This window comes from Diadema setosum, chromosome 12 (assembly GCF_964275005.1).
Source record: "Diadema setosum chromosome 12, eeDiaSeto1, whole genome shotgun sequence".
NCBI lineage: Eukaryota > Metazoa > Echinodermata > Echinoidea > Diadematoida > Diadematidae > Diadema > Diadema setosum.
In genome coordinates this window covers 16,179,345-16,203,314 of record NC_092696.1, presented here as the reverse complement: position 1 = coordinate 16,203,314, position 23,970 = coordinate 16,179,345, and the positions used below count along the sequence as shown (strand labels likewise).

The window sequence follows — 23,970 nt, the reverse complement described above, 5'->3', positions numbered from 1 at the left end:
TTAGTGATATCTCCTTATATTTGTGGCTTTATTGCAAATTTCATTCATATGGTAAGATGTTTTGTGATACAACAGAAACACACATATATGCATCAAATGTGATAACAAGTTTTTTAATCACTGCTCCCAAGGGAATGGTACACAGTACCTTTAAAGAATTACCCCACTGAGTGGTTTCTCTAAAACTATGAATAAACTTTTCACCCCCCCCCCCCCCCTCCCCGTCTTATTCTCTCTTTAGAAGCATGACTCTCTCACCTGTTAAGAAAACATCAACCTATCCTTTGTCACCATAATATGGTGCAATTAGTCCCACCGGATTAATCACAAGGTAACGACTCATCGATGGGTGACTGAAAAGTTTGTCGGCATGTGGAGGGGGGGGGGGAAAGGAGACTGAAGAAAAAAATAAAGGCATGCTACTAGAGTACACGACACCAAGTAATATTAAGGGCACGAGGTATATATTTATGGGACAAGAAAAACCCACCACCGCCTGCTGAGTGCATCATCGTTGCCGATGACACATCTCTCCATTAAGATGTAATCAGAGACTCCCCTTTACACATCCGATATGTTACTCACTGCAGTTGCATGGGTGTCTTCTTTCCTTTTAATACCTGCCCCCTCCTTTTTATCCCATCTCAAATGAAATGTTGTCTACATTAGCTGCGAGAGAAGAATTCAGGAGAGATGCAGTTTGCAGAAGAATTATAATGCCTCCATTGAAAAACAACACCCCAGCGCCCCCCTCCCAAAGAAAAAAAAAATAGTCAAACTGAAACCAATGGTTAATCTTAATTTGATGTATCTATGGAGTGCCACATATAGACTGGACATCGCCTCACAGTTTAATGACAGAAACTAAATAACTACATCAATAATAAAATCGCCCTGCCCAAAACATGAGCTCTCTATTCCATTGAGAAATTACATCTTCTTTTTTTTTTTCAAAGTTGAATTAAAATGTATGTCTCTTTCTAAAATTTCTTTATCATTTTGGGGTAATTTTGTGCAGGTTCCATGAATCTAATCAGTTCCACGTATCTTCAGTATAGGATTCACAATAAAATTTGAAGTTGCCAACTATCAATCCCTCAGATAGGACTTAACATGGAGGTCCAATGTGTGACAGAGTTACAACCTGCGCACATAAAAGATCCTACTTCCCTCAATGCAAAGAGCAGGGTGCATTTTTTCAACCCAGTGCATATCAATGTGGTCTGCCCCTAGTTCAACTGAACCCCATGGAAGACCAGCTATTAAGCCATCTTGCCAGATGGAGGAAAATGAAAAAAACAAATCAGTATGAATATAACAATTCAATTAACATGATCTTATTAATATGACAGTAAAAATCACCCCAGCACTTGATGGGTAAATAATGCCATGGCTGCAGACCAAGGGACGCACCTGTGCCGTGCTGGAGTCCACGGTGGCCGCCCGCCTCCTCCTGCGGCGGGTGGGGCCCAGGGCGGGGTTGTTCTCTGGATTGAGGTCCTGGAGGAGCTGCTCCACCTCCGCCTCGCGCTGGGTGTTCCTCCGCTCCGCCTCGGCGTACATCCTTGCCAGGTTTGTCTCCAGCTCCAGACGGAATGTCGGATCCTTCTCGTTGGTCTCGGTCGGGATGCCTATGTCTGTTGGAGAAGCAGGGTACATATGAAACATGGTAGTAGAGGGGGCCAAGTAAATTTTCAGAGTTTAATACTTTAAAAGACCAGGTAGTATGGAGATTTATGGGTTGCCTGATTCATTCATTGCCCACTGGGATATACTACAAAAAAACCCACAAACGGCACCTGTCAACAAATATGTGACCCGCTACAACAAAAGGATCCTAAAGTCGCTGACGGCTGAGCTGAGAAAAACGAGTATGAAGTCACCTCATCAAAATTGGTCAAAACAATCAGATTTCTGTTTTTGGCATAATTTGGCAGTCTTATGTTTTTTCTATCATCTGCCGAAATTTCGAAGCTAAATGATCAAATGAAAGGCAGGAAATTAGCATTTTTCTTGGCCATGATTTTTCGACTTTCAACGTAACAGAAACGTGTCCGAAGATTTGGATTTAGCGCCGCAACTAGACTCCGCCCCTAGCAACGAGGGAGTGATCTTATTGGTCAGTGCGTGGCATCCCGATTACCGATTGGTCATGCGTAGACCGCTGGGGCTAAGCTTGAACAAGCATGCGGAGGTCGCTAGGAGCTTACCTTCTATTGTAAAGCGGTGAAAACTGTCTCGCCTTCCTTGATCATGTTAGCGTCGTAAGGAAAACTTTCATGGCGTTTTTCTCGAAACTCTGATTTCCTCAACCACTTGACATGCGCTAATAAATTCATCGATATCTCCGCAACCGGTTACTTTTATGAGTTGTGCTATATATGAAATTAAAATAGAAGAGTAAGGGAATAATGTCATGTCATTTTCAGAAAATTGTCCCTCCCCGACTTTCGGATCCTTTTGTTGTAGCGGGTCACATATGTATATATGCATCGAAGCTTGCATTCGTTGATAACGGTTGACTCCAGTCGAGAGTCTCGGCCTGTGTGTTCTTACACAGAGATCAGCGACAAAACTATACATAATGCATTACGGGAATTCTCAAATATATCCGCGCCGGGGGCAGCCTTCCCGCTCCATGAATCCCCATGTTACTGGGTCTTCACAGGTGGATTTGGCTAATCTTGCCTCATAGGATACAAGAACAATACTGAAAGAAAGATATTATTCAGAGGGGTGAAGGCTCAGGTTTTGAGTTTCTTCAGTTTGTCTCCCTCTACAAATGAAAATTTGTTAAGATCGCAACTGCTGATCTTTCATATATGCCTTGTCCGCCTTGGACTACTTAACATAACAATGTCGGAATCTCGGAGCTTGGGTATTTGTTCTATGTTCATCGTGTCACTGCCGGCAACCAGGGACAGCCTGGTGGTAGTGTCGCTGCCCGGAAAGCAGTAGATGACAGGTTCGAGTCCCGCTGGTTCCTTTTTTCCGACATGTTTGTTAATTTACAGATCAGCAGTTGCGATCTTAACAAATTTTCATTTGTAGAGGGAGACAAACTGAAGAAACTCAAAAACCTAAGAACAATACTATTGGAAATGTATCTTTTTTTAAAGTTCTTCTGTTGCATTGAACAAAACAGACTGTGGATAGTATAGTCACCACCTTTTCACACACATGAAATGCTCTGATGGTTGCAAAGTTACAAAGAAGGGGTGTCGAGGTAACCATGTGAGGATCGGTGGGAGATCACAACTGTGTGATTGACATGAGGGGTATGTCCCCCTGTCCTCTTGGGCTCCAGATGTACACTGCAATGTTCCCTTATTCATCGTTCATCATTGCAGGCACTGTACAACAGCCAAAGGAGAGCTGCAGAAATCTTGGCGTCATCTTGGATCGCAACATGACTCTTAATAGTCATGTACCATGTGTCACTAAATCAGTCAGATATCAACTTCGAAACCTTTTACAAATCCGCAAGTTTCTTTCCAAAAGAGCAACGGAAATGGTTGTGCACTATCTTACATTTTCAAGACTCAACTTTTGTAATTCAATACTCGCCAACCTCCCCGACTGGTCACACTAAGCAAGTCATCATCCCACATCTCACCCTTCCTCAAGAAGCTCCACTGGCTTCCAGTCAACGCCCGCATCCAATTCAAGATTCTTCTTCTTGTATACCAAGCACTGCATGGCACAGCTCCACAATACATCCAGGACTTCATACAACTCTACACTCCACCAAGGCAACTAAACTACGCTCCTAAACCTCTAGTCTGCTTCACGTTCCACGCATACATCACAGTTGGGTGGCACGGTCTTTCTCATACATTGGACCTCATCTATGGAACACTCTCCCACTCAACATCCGTCAGGAAACTTCATACTCTCATTTCAAGACTCTAGTTAAATCGTATTTGTTTAATTATAGTTTTGGTTAATTCTAACGTAATATTGGATACGGACTGGGTTTGAAGGATTGTACTGTTAGCTGTTCATCTGTACGCAGCATGTGTTGAATTATACAGGCTCTCATGCGCCGAGAGTATCAGTAATGATAGATACGGCGCATTGTAAATGTACTTTATTATCATTATTATCATTAAAAACAATAATGCCCAAAATTTTCTCAGGCTAAGTGGAATGAAAAGTGATTGTAATGAGAACCAATGTCATCCTAACCATTTATCTAAACATGTCAACTTAAGAAAATAAATTCAAAGGCATCAGAGTATTTATTACACACATATTTAGTCCTACACAAGATGCTCAGCATTCCTGGTAAGGAGAAAACATGTATGTCTGAGAGACTTGTATCTAAAATTATTGTTACTATGGTACCCACAACTTTTCCACACAGCCCAATAAGAGAATTGGATATACAGCATTTTTTTTTTTTTTTTACTGACAATACTAGTCATCATAATGAACTGAATTATGAAACTGATCATATTTTAGGAAAGCAATGGTGCACAAAGATCCCAGTATTTTTAATAGTTACTACATTGTATCTAAAGATAACGTCTGACAGAAAACAAAAACACATGTAACTGTGAAAATAGGAGATCAAATTTACAAGCTGATGGTAACTGGGAAATCAACTGATGAAGATCATAACAGCAATGCTTTTATCTTTAAAGTGAGATATCTTTCTCTTTGTCAAAAAAAGAAAGTGATGTGATCGACAATGGGCATCATACAACATACAAGTCATGTAACATAAAGGACATGTCAACTTTCTATGATATATGGGAGAAGAATGGAATCAATTGTAGATGACTCTATAAATATTGCACTCAAGTTTCTATTTCCATCCTTATTGCCTGAATGTGGGTCAAGCTAACTATCTGGGGGGTTCCTCCGTCCCCACGGCGGTTACTCGCTCGGAATCTGATTGTATGCAGAAACAATTTCCTGTATGACAAAGCCCCCGCCACGCTGACCTTGTACGACTCTTTCCCCCCTACTTCAAGGGATCCGATAAGCGATGAGCAGCACACCAGGTAGAAAGAAAAGGCCTTGAGATGAATCAGGGAAGGACTCAAGTGTCTGAAATAGCCGATATGATGCGCCGAGAGACGGGACGATTTAAGGGGAATGCACGTGTCTCACTAGCCCCATCACAGATCATGTGATGTTGTCCTTTAAAGGGGCATTTCACACAATTTTCATAATTTCACATCATGGAGTACATAAATCAACAGCGCCATGTATAGATTTGTGGAATTTATTGTGGTCCTTGAGCAAAGAAATCAATATTCTTTAAAAAAAAAAACTAAAACAAATTACACTGAACAATGTTCATGACAAAGGAGCCTCACATATTCCAGAAATGTAGCAATGTAATACCATTATACAATACTGCTTGCTTAACAAGTTCACCTGTGTAGAACTTATGCATGCTTTCTTCTTTTGTTCTGCTTCCTTGGGCCCCTACTCATGCATTCTTGTAGTGAGGCTGCCAGGTCATCATCCTTGTTCATTGTGATTTGTTATAAATTTTGAAAACATTCTCATTCCTCATCCCAATCACTATAAATTCTGAAACTCTGTACCCAGTATAACCAATTTATCCTGTTCATATGTAAAAGTCTAAAAATCATCCGGAGGTCTCCTTTAACATGCAACTCTAGATGCCACATTCAAGTTGGTTTCAGCGAACAGAGCAAAATACCACAGGGAACAGGAGCTGGTTTCTTCAGAATCGGACCCACAATTGGAAAGTGAAATGGATTTGTGAGTTTGTGGGTTTCACATTTTTCCACAAAAGAATCAAATCAGTAGTTATCAACGTCATGGAAACCAGATATGGTGATGATGTCACAGCCTTAGGACTCTCTTAATGACCTTAAACCTCCACAAATATCCTCAGAAAATTTCCTTTTCAGACATGAAATGAGATTTGTCGTGCTGCAATACCGAAGGAGGCAAAGGGTTGTAGTTGTTCAATTATCCACCAAAAACTTGATTTATTTTTCAACATTTCTGTGAATCTATAAACCAATGAGAGATTTGAATGAATGACATCATCACCCAGCTAATTTGCATATATGTGATGCCAAATGACCATCATTACTACTCCAGCAAAAAATGTTGAACTTTGAACTTCTGTTACTTTATTTTCATGTCCATACTTTCATAATATTGCTCACATACTAGTTACTGGGTTTCACCCCCCTTATCAAAATTTCAGTTGAACATCATAGCATTGAATTGTGCTTTAAATGCAACCGACAGTATCACTAGCAATCATAGTGCATGAGAAGTCATTGGTTTTTTTAAAGTAATGGTCCTTTTTTTGTAGAGTAATGGTCCTTTTTGACTGAACAGCAAGCTTTATTATAGTTAGCAAATGCAAGCAAAATTCTCTTCTCTTTGGTAATTTCATATCATAGGACCCTTGACTATAATTGTTCAAATTTAAGTTCCATTGCAGGATCTTGAGTTTTGTAACAATTTTGCATCATCAGGTTGTCAGTTCAATCATAATGCTGACTACCTCCCATTGCACTTTAAAATCATACTGTGTGTACATTGTACATGTACATATCAAATCTGTTGGGAATCACCATTTTTCAAGTATTTCAGATTTAACATGTTAAACCAGCTACTTTCGAGATGCTGTAATTGCCACAGGGAATGATACAAGGCACACCCTGCTTCAGTAAATAGTAGGGTAACTAAAACCAGTTTCACATTCTCTCTTAACTCTATCGCTGCCATCTGCTGCTCATCTATGCACCGTAATGTCAGTAGTATTTTGAGAAAGCAGTCCCTGATCTCATTAAGATTTAATGCCAACTGCTCTCAAGAGTCATTCGAAGATGCTAAGTGCCTCTGGCTACAATGGGGTTAATGGAGCAACTAATATCTCTTCTCTTCTCCAACACCTGTGCCCCCTTCTTCTCTCAGCATCCTTTTCATAATTGATCTCCGCCCTCTCCCCACCCCCCCCCACCCCTCCTCTCTATCTATTTATTCATCTTTTTCTTACTCCTGACTACATATCACATCTCTTCTTCCTTTTCACCTATCACTCAAATTCTTCTACCTTCTCATCATCTTGCCTTCCATATTTCATCAACTACATACCGGTATCTTACCTACTTGCTTCCTTCGCCACTCCATCCAATCTTCATCCTTGTTTGTTATAATATTCTATTTTCAGTTCAACCTCACTCTCTATATAAACCCTCCATCCCACCAGCTATATATTTTTCCATCATTGTTTGCATATACTGTAAACCTCGAGTAAGTCAAGCTGACATGCACTGGTTTGCACAAAATCAGTCGGGGATGTCAACTAAAGATAAGAAATGAAAAAATTGGGACCTTTTTCATTGCATCAACTAACGCGATTGCTGAGTAATGTGAATCAACCCAATGCTGAAATTATTTGACTTTTATAGCAATGTTACTCTAGCTTGATCTCACTTTCATCTCTATATATCTCTCCACCCCAATATATATTTCTATCAATCTCCCTTCATTATACTTCTCCTCCAATGCTCTGTTCTATGCTTTGTTTTTTCTTTGATATCTCCATCCTACTATCTATCAATCTCCATTGCCCTTTTTCTATCATTCTTTTCTTCACTATCTCTCCTTCTCTCTCTTTTATCTACTTTGTTTCTGTCTGACAATCTCTCCCTCTCTCCCACACTTTCTTCACCACTCTCTTTCTCCATCAAAATATATAATCTCCATCTCTCTCTCTCCTCTTCTCTGCCCCTCCATTCAACTATCTGCCTCTCTCTTATCACTCCATCTCAGACCATGACAACCTCTTCCTCCATCTTTAGTTGACCGCTGTCCCTTTCTCATCTTCCCATCTCTCTCTCTCTCTCTATCCATCCTTCTGTCTCTCTCCATCATAATCTTCACATCTCTCTTTCTCCATCAGCCTTGTATCATCTCTCTCATTTTTTCCATGATCTTCTTTCCATTCCAACAGATATCTCTCTATCACTCTATATCTTTATTATATTATTTTCCTTGATCACTTTACCTCTACAACTTTCTCATCCATTTCTTCTTATATCCGTTCCAACCTTCTCTCCCTGTCACTCAGATATCTTCATCACTCTTTTCTTCTATCACTTCACCTCATCCTCAGTCATCTCTGCAATGTCCTCATTTCACAGTCTTTTTCTATCACTCTATCTCATAACTAAGTATGTCTTCATCCTACTTTCTGTCTCTCCGTCAATATCTCTATATGCACTCCTTCTCACCTTCATACCTATATATTTCACTCCCTTCATATTTCACTCGAACAATCTATCCCTCTTCATCTCCACCCAACCCCCCCCCCCCCCCCCTCCATCCCCCTTCTCTCTCTTTTAATCTGTATCACTGATGCTTCCACAGTACGGTGATCTAAAAATAAATGTTCATAACATCATCATAATGTGCCGTATAGGTCTAAGAAGGGAGCAAGTTGGGGTAAAGTAGGACATTGATATGGACTCAAATGGTTTACCAATCAGACCTGAAGGCATGGAGCATTTTGATTTTGTTTTTCTCTGTATTTTCAGCGCTGTTTGCCAGTTATCAGAACCTTGTTTGCAAATCTCACATTTTAATGCACATCATTTCCAGACACTGTCTACATAACTTCCCGGTAGCTGTGAGACATTTTATACAAGAGTGCTTGTCAAACAGACCCGCTACATTGATGTACATCAACATTCTATTCTTGGGATTGAAAAGATAGATCTTACAGAAATATTATCTACACGATTCCTTACAATGCCTTCATGTTGGGCAAATAACTATTGATTTTACCACTATGCTACCATATCTACAAAATATTCCTCATATGACTTGACAAAGTATTTTTATTTTAATAGATAATTGTTGATTTTAGCATTATGTAACCATACTCCACATCTCACATTCCTGTTACTTCTTCTGATTAACGACCACCTACAAGCACTTTTGTAATCATGACAGCTATTCATGAAATGGCACTTAATTGCATTTGAATTTGATGTAAAATGGAAAGAAGTATATAAACGAACAAGAGTTTAAAAACAGCAGATTCCTTAAAATCATTCTGACAACTTCTCCACATAAGAGTGCACACAATTTGGTGTTAGTTCCCATGATAATTAAGTACATAGGAACTTGAGATTTGTTCATTGAATTTATCTGATTTTTCTTTTCCTACGAGTGGGGAAAAAAGAGCACATTTTGAAAATGGTCCTAACATTTCTTCAATGAATGCATCCTCTGAATCAAATCAAATCAAATCAAATTAAAAAGAGAGCAAGAATGTAATGTCCATGATTCATATCAGTCTCTAGTTATCATTTTATTATTCCTGTTGGATGCCAACTTTTAACTCTCTTACATAAAACATCACACAATGGTCCCTGATCCTCATCATGTTTTGTTTTGTATTCACGCGATAGAAGCCACACAGACCTATACCTGCTCTATTATCCCGTCTTCCCCAGCGGGAGCATGATTATGGAAAAAATCACATCAATAACCAGCCTCACTGCAAAATATAGTACATCCATATGTATCATATCTTCATGATACACTGCCGAAAATGTGGCCTCGGGTTGGGTTACATAAATTCTAAAAAATCAATCAACTCAGATATTGGAGAAATCACGGCTGAAGCATGTGATCAATAAAACAAGGACTTACATGGATGACTTTTGCGAATGTATTACATGCAAGAGCCATGTTGTTGACCAAGCGCTGATTATTTGTTTGATGGTTTGAAAAAAAAAAGCAAAACAAAACAATTGCATATATGAATCTCATGGCTAATTACATAGCTACCAATCCTGCTCATTTGCGATGCCTGCCCACGGTAGGTAGGGATTCTGCTCAATCCACGGTGCTGCGCTCAGCGTGATTTTACACGGCATGTTTTGTCACCCTCAAACAGTATCAATCTGCCCTCACTCTCAAGATTCAATTACAACGTATCAATATGGCCTTGCGTGCTCAAAATGAGACTTGGCCACTCTGGGGGTGTGCGTGTGGGGTGGCAATATTTCTACCGACACATGATAAATCTAATGAAGTCAGAAAGAGAGAGGGCGGAGGAGAGAAGGGACATTATCAGAAAGATCAGTTTTTTAAAAAAAAATGAATAAATAAATAAAAATTGTTGGGAGGTGTGTGTCCAAGTGATAAACAATATCTCCACTGGAATAGATTAAAATGAGACTAAGAAATGTTTACATCATTTGAAAAGGTAAGATTCGCCAGAATTGTTGATCCAAGGTAGGCAGCACACACACATACTGATTAATTTTATGGAAGTCTGTGAACATGTACAACTGTATCTTCAACTTCCCCTTTTTCTTCTTGTTCTTCTTTCCTATTCTATTTGTGTGTGTGTTTCATTCTTATATAAACTTTACACTGATTATTTTATATAAGGACATCCTTACACAAGTTACATGTTATGTGTAACTTCTCCAGACACAGCCTTTTCATCAAATAACTGTTAGCTATTATGTTAGATATACATTGTAAATATAAAACATTTTGTGATAGATCTGATTGGAATAAATGTATGTGAATTGAAAAAAACAAACAAACAAAGAATGACAATTGTTCAGTAGAAAATCATCTTAAAATGCATACGAAGAGCATTGACGCATTTCATACGCTTCTACACATGAAAAAAATACTTTATCTTTGACAGAAGACTAATCTTAAATTGCAAAATTCAAAAACAAAAAGAAATATATGAAAAGTAGCAAGTGGTGTAAAGCTAGGACAAACACAAAAAATCTCGCCCTCATCAATATCTCCTCCTGGCCTGACCACAAGCAAGACAGGTGAACAGCAAAATTTGGCTGCTTCTGAAGGAAGAACCACAACATCTGCAGCCACAAGCTCTTGGTGACGAACAATCACTGTCCGTCTCCCCCCCCCTCCCCCCCCCCCCCAACAGGGTATGGGGTTGTGCTACTATCAGACATTAAAGGGATGAGATAGTATTACTTCAAGTGAGGATTCAGATTTGAACCATTTGTGAGATACTTGGAAACCATTTTACAAAATGTTAAAGAGCATACAATTCTAAGAGGAATGCAAAGGGTTTTTTTTATGAAGATTGGTTCTGAAATGGCTGAGATACCTAAATTAGAAACAAAGCAAAACAAAGCTATCTTAATAGAGTTGGGTCCCATCTTTTATTAGGATTGCTCTTGTTTGGATATCTCAGCCATTTCAAAACTAATTTTCATTTCATAAACTTTGAGTTCCTCTTAGAATTATATGCTCTTTTATATTTCATAAGAGGTTTCTCATTTAATACCTAATAAAGAAAAAAATCATCATCAACAAATTAAAGTTGGTAACATGGAGCCCCATCTAAACAGTAACTACCATCCCTTTAAAGTCTGCAAAATATTCACAGAGCTTCAAGAGATGGATACGCATAATGTATGTACTGGTGAGGCCATTACAGCGCAAATGCCATGCCATGCCACGCTTGAGTTGACTCTATTTAAGAGAGTCTGACGGCATTATTTTTAAAATAAAATGCAAGAAGTCTCATCGAAAACTGAAGACAAACAACAAAGTTACAGGATTTCGACATTTCATATGTTTTCATCAAGACAGTGGTGCCAGGAACAACCACTTTAAGCAAATTGGTTTGTGCACAAGATATCATTAAATCTGACATTTTTGGTGGATGATTTAACAATTACAACCCCTTTCCCTCAAACATCATAGCTGTAAGGCTATTATGAGACTGCAATGATTAATGAAAAAGATATGAACTATTCTACCTATCTAATGTCAAAAACATGGAAACAGTCTGGAGATTTTATGCAGGTCAAGAGAAACTTTGTGAGGTTTTGGGATCTTCACCATTACAATTTCCACATTGGGTACTTAGTTGCTCACAAATTGATCATATCACTGCTTTGTGAAGAACTCTGAAGCTCTAACATAATTTTAGGTCCGACTTTGTTCGAACTTCTGTTTGATCAATCTTACTTCTTACATATGAACTATCAAGTGAAATCAAGCTTCACACTGTCCTTCTTAACAGCACAGAATTTCTACAGACAGTGCTACTTTTGACCGTACTCACCCATTTTCAGCCAGTAAGGACTCGTGGCAAACGACGTATCCAACGTGGTGGACATCTTCCTGGTGGTAACAAAGTTGGTCGTCCGGACAGTTGTTGGGATGGTGGTCGCACTGGTTTCCATGTGGACAGAAGGAGGTGTTGCCTGCGCTGGCCCATTGGTCGTCACAGTAGGAGTTTCCTGTGAAGCAGTTGTCGATGGATTTGGGCTAGTTGCCATGGAAATAGACGATGACTGCTGCAGGTTCTCTGTTGTGGAAGGAGATTCTGGTGAGTCGGTCGTCCCAAGTCCGGTGGTCGATGAGATGGATGTCGGGGACTGCTGGCCAGTTGTTGTCGGAGGAGCTGAGGATTCCTCTGCAACATTGGACTCGGTTGTGATACCGGCCATAGCTGATGACGGTGGAATAGTTTGAGACTCTGAGGCCATCATGGCTGCTGTTGGCGTTGCAACCATAGACTCTGAAACAATAATTCCATTACTCATTGGAGCATTTGCACTAGATGTCACTGCAAGCGTAAGTGAAGGTGAGTGTAGTATGGGCAAACTTGCAACCGAAGGGTGAGTGGATGAAAACTCTGGTTGCACCGATGGGGTTGTCATGCCAACGTCTGGTGATGACATTGACAACACTGGGGAAACTGACTGCGGTAGGATGCTGTTTGGTGCTGGAAGACTGGGCGTGGCTGTGGCACCATTCACTACTCCACTGGCAGATGATACCATCGATGAAGGTGTCGGGGCAAGCGGTGGCAAGATGGATGGAAAGGGACTTCCTCCTCCAACTGATGAGGAGTGGGGAGTCATCTGACCAGCAGATGATGATGGAGTCAGCAAAGTAGATGACGGCATGATTGTCAATGTTTGGACTGCTTCCTCAAAGCCAGATGATGAGAGTGGAACAATTTCTACAATGCGACTTGCAATGGGTGATTCTGGAGCAAGATCGGTCGCCAACATGGGAGCGACTGTTGAGCGCAAAGTTTCAGAGTTTGTCTGCAATAGCATGACAGGTGACGAGAGCAATGAATTAACAGTCACCGAAGTGGGCAAAATTGTCCTTGCAACATTTGAGTTCTTCAAGTTATTGATTGGCGGGATGACAAAAGGTGTTGAGGTCATTGCATAGGGTGGCACACCAGACGAGTCTGTCTCATCGGCGACGCTCGTGGTAAGCGTAGGGAGAGGTGAGGTGGCATTTTCAAAATAAATAATGCTGCTTGTGAGATATTGCACAGATGATGAAAGCACTGGGGTGACGCTACTTGATGGGGTGGACTCCAAGAAACTGCCGGAGGGTGGTAAGGGGGTGGGCGTGGCACCCACACTCTCACTGAATGCCCATGGTGATGAAGGTATAGAATGCATCAGTTCACTATCTGGCATTGGCGTTGGCAGAATAGTCGCAGGTGATGCAGGCTCTGTTGATGAGAGAGTAAGATCATAATCAAGAGAGGTTCCGACCAGTAGGCGGGATGCGGAGGAAGGTGGAGAGGGAGATGTCACATCAACAAGCATATCAGATGTCAGGGTTAACATAATCATCTCCGTGGAAACAGGAGCCGGGAGGGGCATGCTGGATGGGGAGAAGGCATCACTAGCTACTCTAGCTACAGACGAAAGCAAAGCATGCATCGAGCGGGTTGACCCACGGCTAGGAATGCGGGAAGCTGACATGCCGGACGTACTTGGCGATGGGGTAATCTCGCGGGAGGTGGGATTGACGGATCGGGTGAACCCTGGCGACAGGGCAGCTGTCACAGGAAGCCGAGTAGGGATATGCGAAGCGGGTAGAGGGAATGAGTGATAGCTTGTCCATAATGATGACGTCACAATGGCAGACCTTGACATTATTTGCATGCTAGCTGATGAAGTTTGTTTGGAATTTGTTATTTGATAATATGTTTCTTCTACTGTTGTAATAAGCTCTATGACAGAAGGACCAGATTGCAAGGTTAATGTTGAGGTATTAGGAACAGAAGGGGTAAGCACATGAGAAGAAGATGCTGGAGTTAGTGGGTCAGTCACTGGTGGGTGAGACATGGTAAGTACACTTGTGGCCTTTGGTATTACCACAGATGGAGAAGGCACTACGAAGTCACTTGAAATAGGGGGAAATCCAATAGTAATATCCTCTATATATGAGGAATATAAAGTCTGGAAGGTGTACGACATTGACGTGTATGGCGACTGTGAGGGAGTTGCTGCCGTCATATGAACTCTTGATGTTTGGTTCGAGAGGGTGGAGAACAGCCGACTTTCTGGTGTGCTGCTCAGAGTCCTCAAGGAATGAGAAAGTTCATTACTACCATCTGCGACTGAAGAGTTCAACAATGGACTTGACTCGCTCCCTGATGACAATTGTGCTGGTGTGGAGGAGGCAGATGGAAATAGAGGGGAGTTGGCCATTGCAGACACTGGGGGATTGTTCACACTTGAGATTGCCGAAGTAGTCAAAGTTTGATGGCTGACAGTAGGGTCTGCCATAGAGGGGTTTGAGTCACTGGTGGTAGGTGAGGACATGTGGATGAGGCCTCCTGTTGCCATGACAACATCAGACAAGAAATATATTGAAGATGATGACGATGATGATGATGTGGGGGAAGGAGAAAGAATAGAGGTGGTATCAAACAAAGATACTTCTATCAAAGGAGTAAGGGTGTGGTCTACAATTGGTTTCAAGGAGACGGGAGAGTTAGATACGGTGAGGGGACCGGCAGGGACGGAAGAAGTGAACTGATATTGGACAGAAGGCATCATTGAGGGTGACGACAAATTTCTTGTGTTAGATAGAGTTGATGAGGAGCCATCGCTTTTATGTGTAAATGAGCCAGAAAAAGGCAATGAAGTGGCTTCATACGTCGTCAAGAGAGAGGATGCGTAACTGGAGCTTGGGAGGGGTGGAGTGCTACCAGGAGACGAGGGATACTCATTTGGCGTTGCAGTGTGAACGTGATGGGGTGAGGTGACAGGGAGTGACATGTGTGTGGATGGACTTGTTGGGAGGGTGTTCAGACTGGTAGTTTTAATGGTTACCGTGGCAGCCACTGATGCATGCCCTTCTGAGCTGAGATGAGGAACATTTGCATTAGTCAGAGTGAGGGGGTGTGTGGCAGAAGCGGAAGAGTTTTCCAGGGATGCAGAGCCGCTATTGGGTCGAAGAGCAAAGGAATTAGATGCGGGGACCGAAGCAGAAAGTGTTGAAATTTCACGGACGACTGGCACACCAGACGTAACATGGGTAGCCAGTGGTGAAGGCATGATTTCATGCGTATCTAATGATGAGCTAATGCCCGATACAGGAAAATACCTAGAAGATCTAGATGGCACTGTTGCAAATGTAGTTGCCAAGGAAACTGGGGGTGATGCTGAAATGTCGAGTGATGAAAGAAGTGTCCCAAGAGATGCGGATGATGATGAAAATGACAATGATAATGATGATGATGACAATGATGATGATAGTGATGATGATGATGATGCTGATGATGATAATGATGAAAATGCAAAGAGATATGAGGATGATATCTGTCCTAATGAAAGGACAGTACTGGATGTGTGAAATTGTGAAGGCTTCTGAACACTGACATTCATTGATTTCGTGTTTGAGGAGTAGTGCATGCTATTTGAAATCTGGTGTGGGAATTGAACACCCTCAGTGGATGACAAAGAAACAGTTGCCATGGCAACAGAACTCATAGAGCCAAAATTGGATGAATGATTGAAGTCTGCTACAGTGGGCAATTGCTGGTCTGTGGCAAAAGATTTTTGCATGGGGAGGAGTGATTTAAAGGAGAGACCATCCCCCAGGGAAGATGAGGGTAGAGGAGAAGATGATAAGAAGAATTGGGATGGGGACAGGGAAGAGGTGGTTACCGGGAGAGTTCCAACTTGAAGAGGAGGGGGCTTTGTGTCAACAACCAGAGTCGAGTGGTGGTTGAGGGATGGCAATGAGTGATCTAATGAGGGATGAGGTGGACTTGCCGGCAGCAGAGTACCTCTCGATGACAGAAGGGCTCGAGTGGGGGTACTGGCAATTATCGCCGGGGACGGGACAGGTGCTACAAATGAACGAGAGATGTATTTCTCAGTCGCATGCCCTGTTGACAAAGTCATTATCTGGGATGAGGATTTTCGGGTCAGATTAATTCCATCGACTGAGGGCTGCCAATATGACGAGGAGATGCTCGTCTTGTCTGACGGGAAAGCCGCTTGTGTGGGAATGACAGATTGGTCGCTATTGGCCCATTTGGTGGACTGTAAGCGAGGGGAGAATACGTTGGGGCTGGTCATTGGCTGGAATGTTGGCGATAGCTCTGGGGAGAAACTTTCAAGAAACAATATGTCTCCCGTGGCAGATTGCAAGGGGATATCAGTTACAGCGAGGTAATTAGTAGGGGATGAATGTGCAGAAGCAAAGTGATTAGTTACAGGCAACCCGGCAGAGGATGGACGGGTATGCTCAACACGAGAAAAGGCATGCACAGATTCATGTATCGGATTAGAAGAAGCTTCAAGAACTGACATTGGAATCATCAGTGAGGGAGCTACAGTTATGGGCGTGTCTAATGATTGCATTGCCATCTGTGTGTAATGCATGACTGAAGTTTGTGAATTAGCACTGATTGGTTGAAAGTCTGAGAGGAGTGCTGTCATTGGACGATGCAAGGAAGGAGAAGTATTTCCAGTGTCTTTGATTGAATGCGATGACAAGGGTTTCAACATGTGACTGTTGGTCAAACTATTAGAAAAAGTTCGAGTTGGAACCATGCTATTAATGGTCAGATTCAAAGCTCGGCCGGATACGTCATGCGAGGTTAAAGAGTCATGCAAGCTGACCGACTTGGCAACAAGAACGTCATGCATGCTGAAGGAGTGTGAACGAAGAATCGAGGACGGGAGAAGGGTTCCAATCAGCCCAGAAGGTCTTTTCTCGGGGGGTTCCTCCGGACTTCGGGATGGGAGGAAAGGGGTGGATGACATAGAATGATATGTGGATGATGTCCATGCAGCATGCAGAGAAGGGCTGGAGGAAGGCAGAAGCTGGGGAGAGTGTGGTGGCTGATTGGTTGAAAGTTTGGTCGCCATGGTAGCAGGCACAAAGGTGCTGTGATACTTGCCCATCGTCGGAGTCACCGCGATCTCCTGCACCGTCTCTGCAGAGAGGAGATAAAGGATGAAGAGAAAGATAATCAGTATTTACGGTAATTATGAACTAAAACATGGATAGACGGTTGGTTCACTGCATCAAAACATTAGATTGTGTGGAAAAAAAACCCACATAGACCGTCTTTATAAACGATTTGAATAAACTTTAATGCTGATGAAACAAATAATTGATATTTTTTTCCAAGTAGGATAAACCATCATATTCAAGGGATCAAAGCAGATGTGGCAAACGAAGAGGCAGTTCCATTGTATTTAACATTGATCAATGGGTCTTCCGATATATGTAATAACAGATAATCTGTACACCAGGGTAGATTTACCCTGCCATGTACGATACACCTTTTCAGGTGTATACGGTGTGTATGCTGTCTATAAAAATACTAACTTTAACCCCTGAGACAGAAACCTTTCACTGTAAATATGATCCCCAGATTGCTCTGTACTAAAACACTCGGATATGTTATGTCACATTGGTTTTTGTCTCCCTGTATATTGTGTGTATAGATCTACAATTTGTAATCATATTGTCCTCCTGTAGTGTGGTTTCATGCTGGCCAATGCAGTTACAAGGTAGACTTCTTTTGTTTAAGATTTGCAAATGAGTTTACATGCCTATCTCAAACTAAGCAGACATCAATACCACAATCACTTTTTCTTTTTATGTAAAGTTCTTCAAATCAACTATCAGTCTGAAAAAAAAAAAAAATCATTAATTCCATCCCCCTGGCAAACTCTTAGCTGGGTGTTTTGTTTACCTCAGTCCAGATCATCTAAAAATCCATTAAAAATTTTTAAATGCAAATTATGTTTATTCTTGGCAAAGAACTTAATGTCTGTTAAGAAAACACTTTAATACACAGGACAGAAGCGAGAGGACTCAAACCTCTCCACAAGCTGAGTTCTTACTCCAGAGAAAAAAGAGAAAGAGCAATGACCTCCATGCAATTTGCATGATTCTACACTCCCTGGCTCTTCAACTATTAACTTAATGGGTACTTGTAAAGACAAGTGCGTACAAGAGGCTCCTTATGGCAAGCTATCCAGAGAACAACAACAACAAATGAAATAAAACATGAATGTCGTACATGGCTCTGGGAAACAAATGCACGGCAAAAAGGACTAACAAACATTTATAGAAAACATCAGAGAATACACAGAGACAAAACACACACATACACTAAAACAGACATTTATACACGAATGTTCTCTGCCCGAAATTGCAGTGAGCATATTTTCTTTTTCTTTTTCCTTTTTGTAGCTTAGGGGTGGGGGTGCTTTGTTTTGTCATTGGCAGATGAATTTGCTTTCTGACTGGGCATTGATACTGCTTTAATAAATTCATAAAACTGAGCAACTATTCAATGGCCTCTTAAGAAACCAACAGCGGGAGAAAAAAGGAAAAGCAAACAAATCTTTTGCACATTATGAATCAAGATGTCAACCTCAAGACATTGAAACTTTTGCATGCCCCCTTGTGTCAGATTAGAAAGAAATATATGTTCTACTGCTTCTCTCCTGAACTCTCCTTCTCTCTCTCTCTCTCTGTCTCTTTCTCTCTTTCTCTTTTCTTCTCCTTCGTCTTCTTCTTTTTGTATTGATGCAAGAACACGCAGACAAAATTTGATTGCATTTCCATGGCGCACGTCGCTATGCCATCCCAGAAAAGGTCTTGCGGCTGCAGGCTTGCAGGGTTCGGCGGAGGTAGCTACTCTGTAGCTGCCGATGTATTCCGTATCATCTTCTGCAGGCATCCGTAATGAGCCAGGCAGAAAATGAGAAAAACACGAGATTTTTGCTGCCCCGAAAAGCGCATCAACCCGATAATGCGAGGCTCTTAGAGGAAAAAGAAGTCATGCAACACACGCACAGACACACACACACACACACACACACGTACACACAGACAGATATTAGCTGACAAAATGAGCAGAGCAGGAAATTTGAACTTAACAGAATTTTCAGGTCATTAGATGCTAATTACATCATTAGCTTTACATATCATAAAGCGGTAAAGATAATTTGTCTCTCCAATCAACCTGAACATTCCAGCTGGTTTTTAACGATCTTACAATTTGTTCTTTCTTTTCCTTGATGAGTCACCATGTGGAGCTATGCATGCTATGCCATGTTAAATGATACCATTTGAAGTGTAAACTTAATAACAATTCCGATAATCACGTAAAGAAACTCATTTTTTTTCACACAGACATCAACCTGCCTTTTATGTCTTTACGACAAACAAAATGAAAAGATCACTTTGTCTTCCAATTGGGAAGACTACAATAGGTTTTCTTAGTGCTTTAAGGCCTGCTACAATTTTGGTGATGTGAGTCTATTGGAGTTTATAATAGAATAGCCTAATTTTCTTTTCCTAACTGGTAGATGGGTCACATCTATATCAAATCATTATTTATATGTCAAAGAGCAATCATCAAGTTCACAATGATCATCAAGTAAAATTACATGGAGTGACTCCTAGTTGAATACAAGAGCAATCGCTGGGCATTTTACATTTCAATCTGCAGCATACAGGCTGTAAAGCTGACTGCCCTCACAATTTCAAAAAGTGCATCAAAGTGCTGATGACACCTCCCTACTAATGCCATGCTACCGAAGATGATTTGATTTTATTTTTATTTTTTTTTGTAAGATGGGGGGGGGGGGGGTGGGGTAGGAATAAGTCAGGTGACATCACCAGATAATCAAACTGTGTCAAGCATAAAATCAGACTTTGACTCTGTTTCTGTCATGAGTTTCAACAGTGCAAGTGACATCATATCACATTACAAGTGTCACATGGGGACCGCATCAAATTCGGTTTGGCTGGAAATGGAACCTGAATCAACTGTCATCCTTGCTGCTGTGGTCATTACCGTGAGTGGAAGAAGGGCGTTAATGAAAGACCCAGTAGCGTGGGGATATCATGGTGGGGGAAGGCTGGTCCAGCTCGGATATCTTCAAGATTCGCCATAACAAATTGCATACAGTTTTATCACTGATCCCTATGTGAATGCATGTACAGCCAAAGAATCTCCACTGGAGTCGACCGTTACTAATTAGCGTAGTACGCTTCCATGCACATATATCTATTCGCTGACACGTTGGTTGTAGCTGACAGGTGTTATTTGTGGTTTTTTTTAATGTACATCCTTGTGGGCAGGGAATGAAGATCAATTTAGTCGGACCACTCTTACTTCCCATACGGGGCTTCAACTCTACTGGCTTTGTACAGTGCCTTTACAAAACCCTCTCGCTCTTCATGTGGAAAAGAAAGTAACTGTCAAATAAAAAGCAGATGTCAACTCAAATACAGTAACAATTCCATATCTAGTGTATTTTATTCATCAAGCAAGCATGTGTTCATGCTCAGGGATGATTTATGAGCACATGAAAGGCAAGGGATAAATTTTATTTCACTCAAGACCAGGTTCACATTGAATAGTGTGCGTGTGTGTGCCTGTGTACCTTTTTGTACATCTGGGCCCCGTCTTACAAAGACTTGTGATTGATTCAAATCAATTACAACTTTACGATTGAATGCAAATCCATCTTATAAAAAGGTTATGATTGAAATTAAGACGGAGAACTGCAATCAATCAGTCACAGGTTGCGATTGATTGCAGCTTTCAAGAGATTTGTGAGTGATTGATTTCTATCACAAGTTTTATAAGACAGGGCCCTGGTCTTCTTGTTTTATTGTATGTCCTGTATATTTTTAATGCTTGGTGCAAAGTAAACTATTAAAGGTCCCTGATTACCTTTGGGAACAGTGGTTTTAAAATGTTCACGATATCACATTTGATGCATATGTGTAGGTCTGTTGTATCACAAAACATCCTACCATATAAACTTTTGCAATAAAGCCTAAACTATATTAAAGGAGATGTCAATATTTGTCTCAAACCGTAACTGCAAACGGTTCAGTCTGGCAACATTTTTATCATAACTATTGTTCACATTTTGTATCATATCTAACAATACTTAACAGTGATTTAATACACGGATTCAAATTTTTACAGGTGTTGTTTCTATCCCAAACTCACATTTTGGAACTATTCTAAAGCACTAATGCTGGGTTTTTGTTTCATCTGCAAATGATAAATCATGCCTTTAAAACTGAAACTGAAACTGTTTGTGAGATTTCAAGTTCTCTTTCAAGCATGTGGATCATTTGATATTACATGCACAGTATTTCAAAGTTTTAGAAATTTCATAATTTGACCTCTGACCCTAAACAAGGGTTTGTTTGTTTGTTTGTTTGTTTGTTTGTTTCATTTCCATCTAAGAAGATGGCTGGATAGCCCATATTCAGCTGCAAGGTTGTAGCTGGTGTTCCATGGGGTCCAGTTGGATGTAAGGCAGCACCACTTCTCCGAGTTAAACACCCTGCTCTTCGCGATGAATAACTGAAGTGGATCTTTTATGTGCATGAAGTATGACTCTCTAACACACAGGTTAAAAATTTGTCACCCAATTCTCATTGGCTACTTTAAAAGCCTCTAAACTTGTACTTCAACCTTGTCCTTCTTAGCTTGATAGAAATTTGATCTACAACATAATATATTAGAAGTATTTCAGGAATTATATGAACAAATGTCATCAACTTTCAGCTCTCTGAGTCTCAATTCAGCTTCTGCACAATCATAATATCATCAAAATCATGTTTTGGGTTGTTCATCTCGGGACAAGTGGATATTTCAATGTTCTTCAATGTGCATATTATATAACAAAATAAATGAGCAGAAATGGAACGAACAACCAGAGAAACACAATGCCTGTACACCTTGTAAAGAGTTACAGCTCATAGTAGAATAATAGCTTTTTAGCATTTATCTCTGACAAAGACAGAAAACCACACCCCGAGAACAAGAAAAAGAAGATCATTTCTAAGTGCTAGGCATCATTTCATATCATACCATCCATACAACGAGTTTGGCATTGCTAGAAGTGCATAATGAAACAGGTTACAAGTGAAATGTGTTAACAGCATTGAAGACCTTAAGACCATCATACAAAGCCACTCCCATTGTTTGCAGGAAGACAAAGCAAAATTTCCCTGATGTCCACACTTCATGCCTTCAATGTAAAAGCTCTCAATGGTACGGGCGGCTGTTGCTATGACAACATCCTCCAAATGATGCCCACCTAAAGAGAATATAAAATGTAATGACACAGTGGATGGTGTCTCATTATTACTAGCATTTAATACTGCTCATATTAATCACTACAAGTTTTAAATTGATTATGTGCATAAATCATCAAGTCTGTGTTGCCAATACTTCCTGAATATACATTGCACGTACATGTATGCCACTGTTCTTGACGGAGCTGCCCCTGATTAAATACCATTGCCCAGTCAACCACCTCTCTACAGCTTGCATCAGAAGCTCCAAAGGACATTATTTAAGCAACTGCTGCCCATATGAAAATAAGATTATATCAAATTGCTTTCCTTTACTGGTATTAATTCCAAACACAATGCACATCATAATTCCCTCAGATTTCCTTTGGATCAATATACATTTCCGCCCATGATGTCTTCATGACAAACTTTCCCTTCTAAAGGCCATCGCACGTGCACACACACACACACACACACTTACATAAAGAGAAAACCTGCATGTGTTTATCTTGCAAAGTACTTTTGAAGTTAACAAAATAAAAAAAGAATGAAGCTCAGTATTGGTGATCTTCCCTTTCTGTTGGGAAAGAATACAAAGAAAGCTGATAATATTAAAGATAACAACTTCCTTTAGATAAATCCCAGGGACTTAAGTCAACCTTGGAAGGGGAATATACCATACATCCCTTGATAAAGAATTACTACAGTATCTCCAAGTTTTAACTGTTTTGATACTTTGCACTTTGCGTTTAAAGGTATACATTTATTGAATTTTCAAAGCATTGCTGAGATGCACAAAATGTATGTGTGAACTACAAAATGCACTGCTGAAGGGAAAAAAAACAGTTCGGCACAGATAAGCGGGAAACACTATGACATAGTCAGTTCTACATGTATTAAGAACAGTGGTTTTTCATGAGGCGGATATGAAACTGAAATATCATCTGTTCCGAGAATGGTGATTTTTTCATGAGGCTAATTAATGATACTGAAATATTTGTTTCGATAACAAAATTTGGGGAAAAAACAACTTTTGTAAACTATCAAAACTTGTCACTTCTACTGGAATGACTTAATCAAAATAAAACAAAAGCACACAGAATTGAAGTGGCTAAAGTGATGTGTTACATATTTCAACCACAATTTTACAAATGGTCATTTTTTATTCCTTCAAAAGAAAAAGAAAAAAAAAAGTATGACTGAATGCTATAACCACACACAATGTTAATATCTTTGGTAGAAGTAGAAGCACTATATTCCCGCAAAACATTTGATGCTGGTACAAATGAAAAAGTGAGTCCTTAAAGGGATGGTACAGTATTGGTGGAGGTGAGGATTAGGCTTTTTGTGAGATACCAAGAAACCACTTATGAAATAGTACAGAGCATACCATTCTAAGACGAATATCAAAGCTTATTTGATGAAAATCTGTTTTGGAATGGCTGAGACATCCACATACAAAGTATAATAAAGCATAATAAAAGGTGGGTTACTGTACAGGCATGCTAACCTGGAAACATTACACTGCACATTACTTGAATATAAGACCATTCTGAAGCAAATAATTTTCACACAACAATAGATTCCACTGATTCCCAC

The 23,970-nt window shown here is 40.5% G+C and overlaps 1 protein-coding gene across 1 annotated transcript in view; it reads right to left on the bottom strand.

Moving 5' to 3' along the window:
* Positions 1 to 14,630, bottom strand: part of LOC140235754 (uncharacterized) — a 60,236-nt gene extending 45,606 nt beyond the window's left edge. Inside the window, exons 1-3 of the mRNA XM_072315767.1 lie at positions 14,393 to 14,630; positions 12,086 to 13,837; positions 1,414 to 1,637 (exon numbers count right to left, since the gene is read on the bottom strand). Coding sequence (XP_072171868.1) covers positions 1,414 to 1,637; positions 12,086 to 13,837; positions 14,393 to 14,630 — 2,214 coding nt within the window. The remainder of the gene's footprint in view (positions 1 to 1,413; positions 1,638 to 12,085; positions 13,838 to 14,392) is intronic.
* Between the last annotated feature and the right edge of the window lie 9,340 nt (positions 14,631 to 23,970).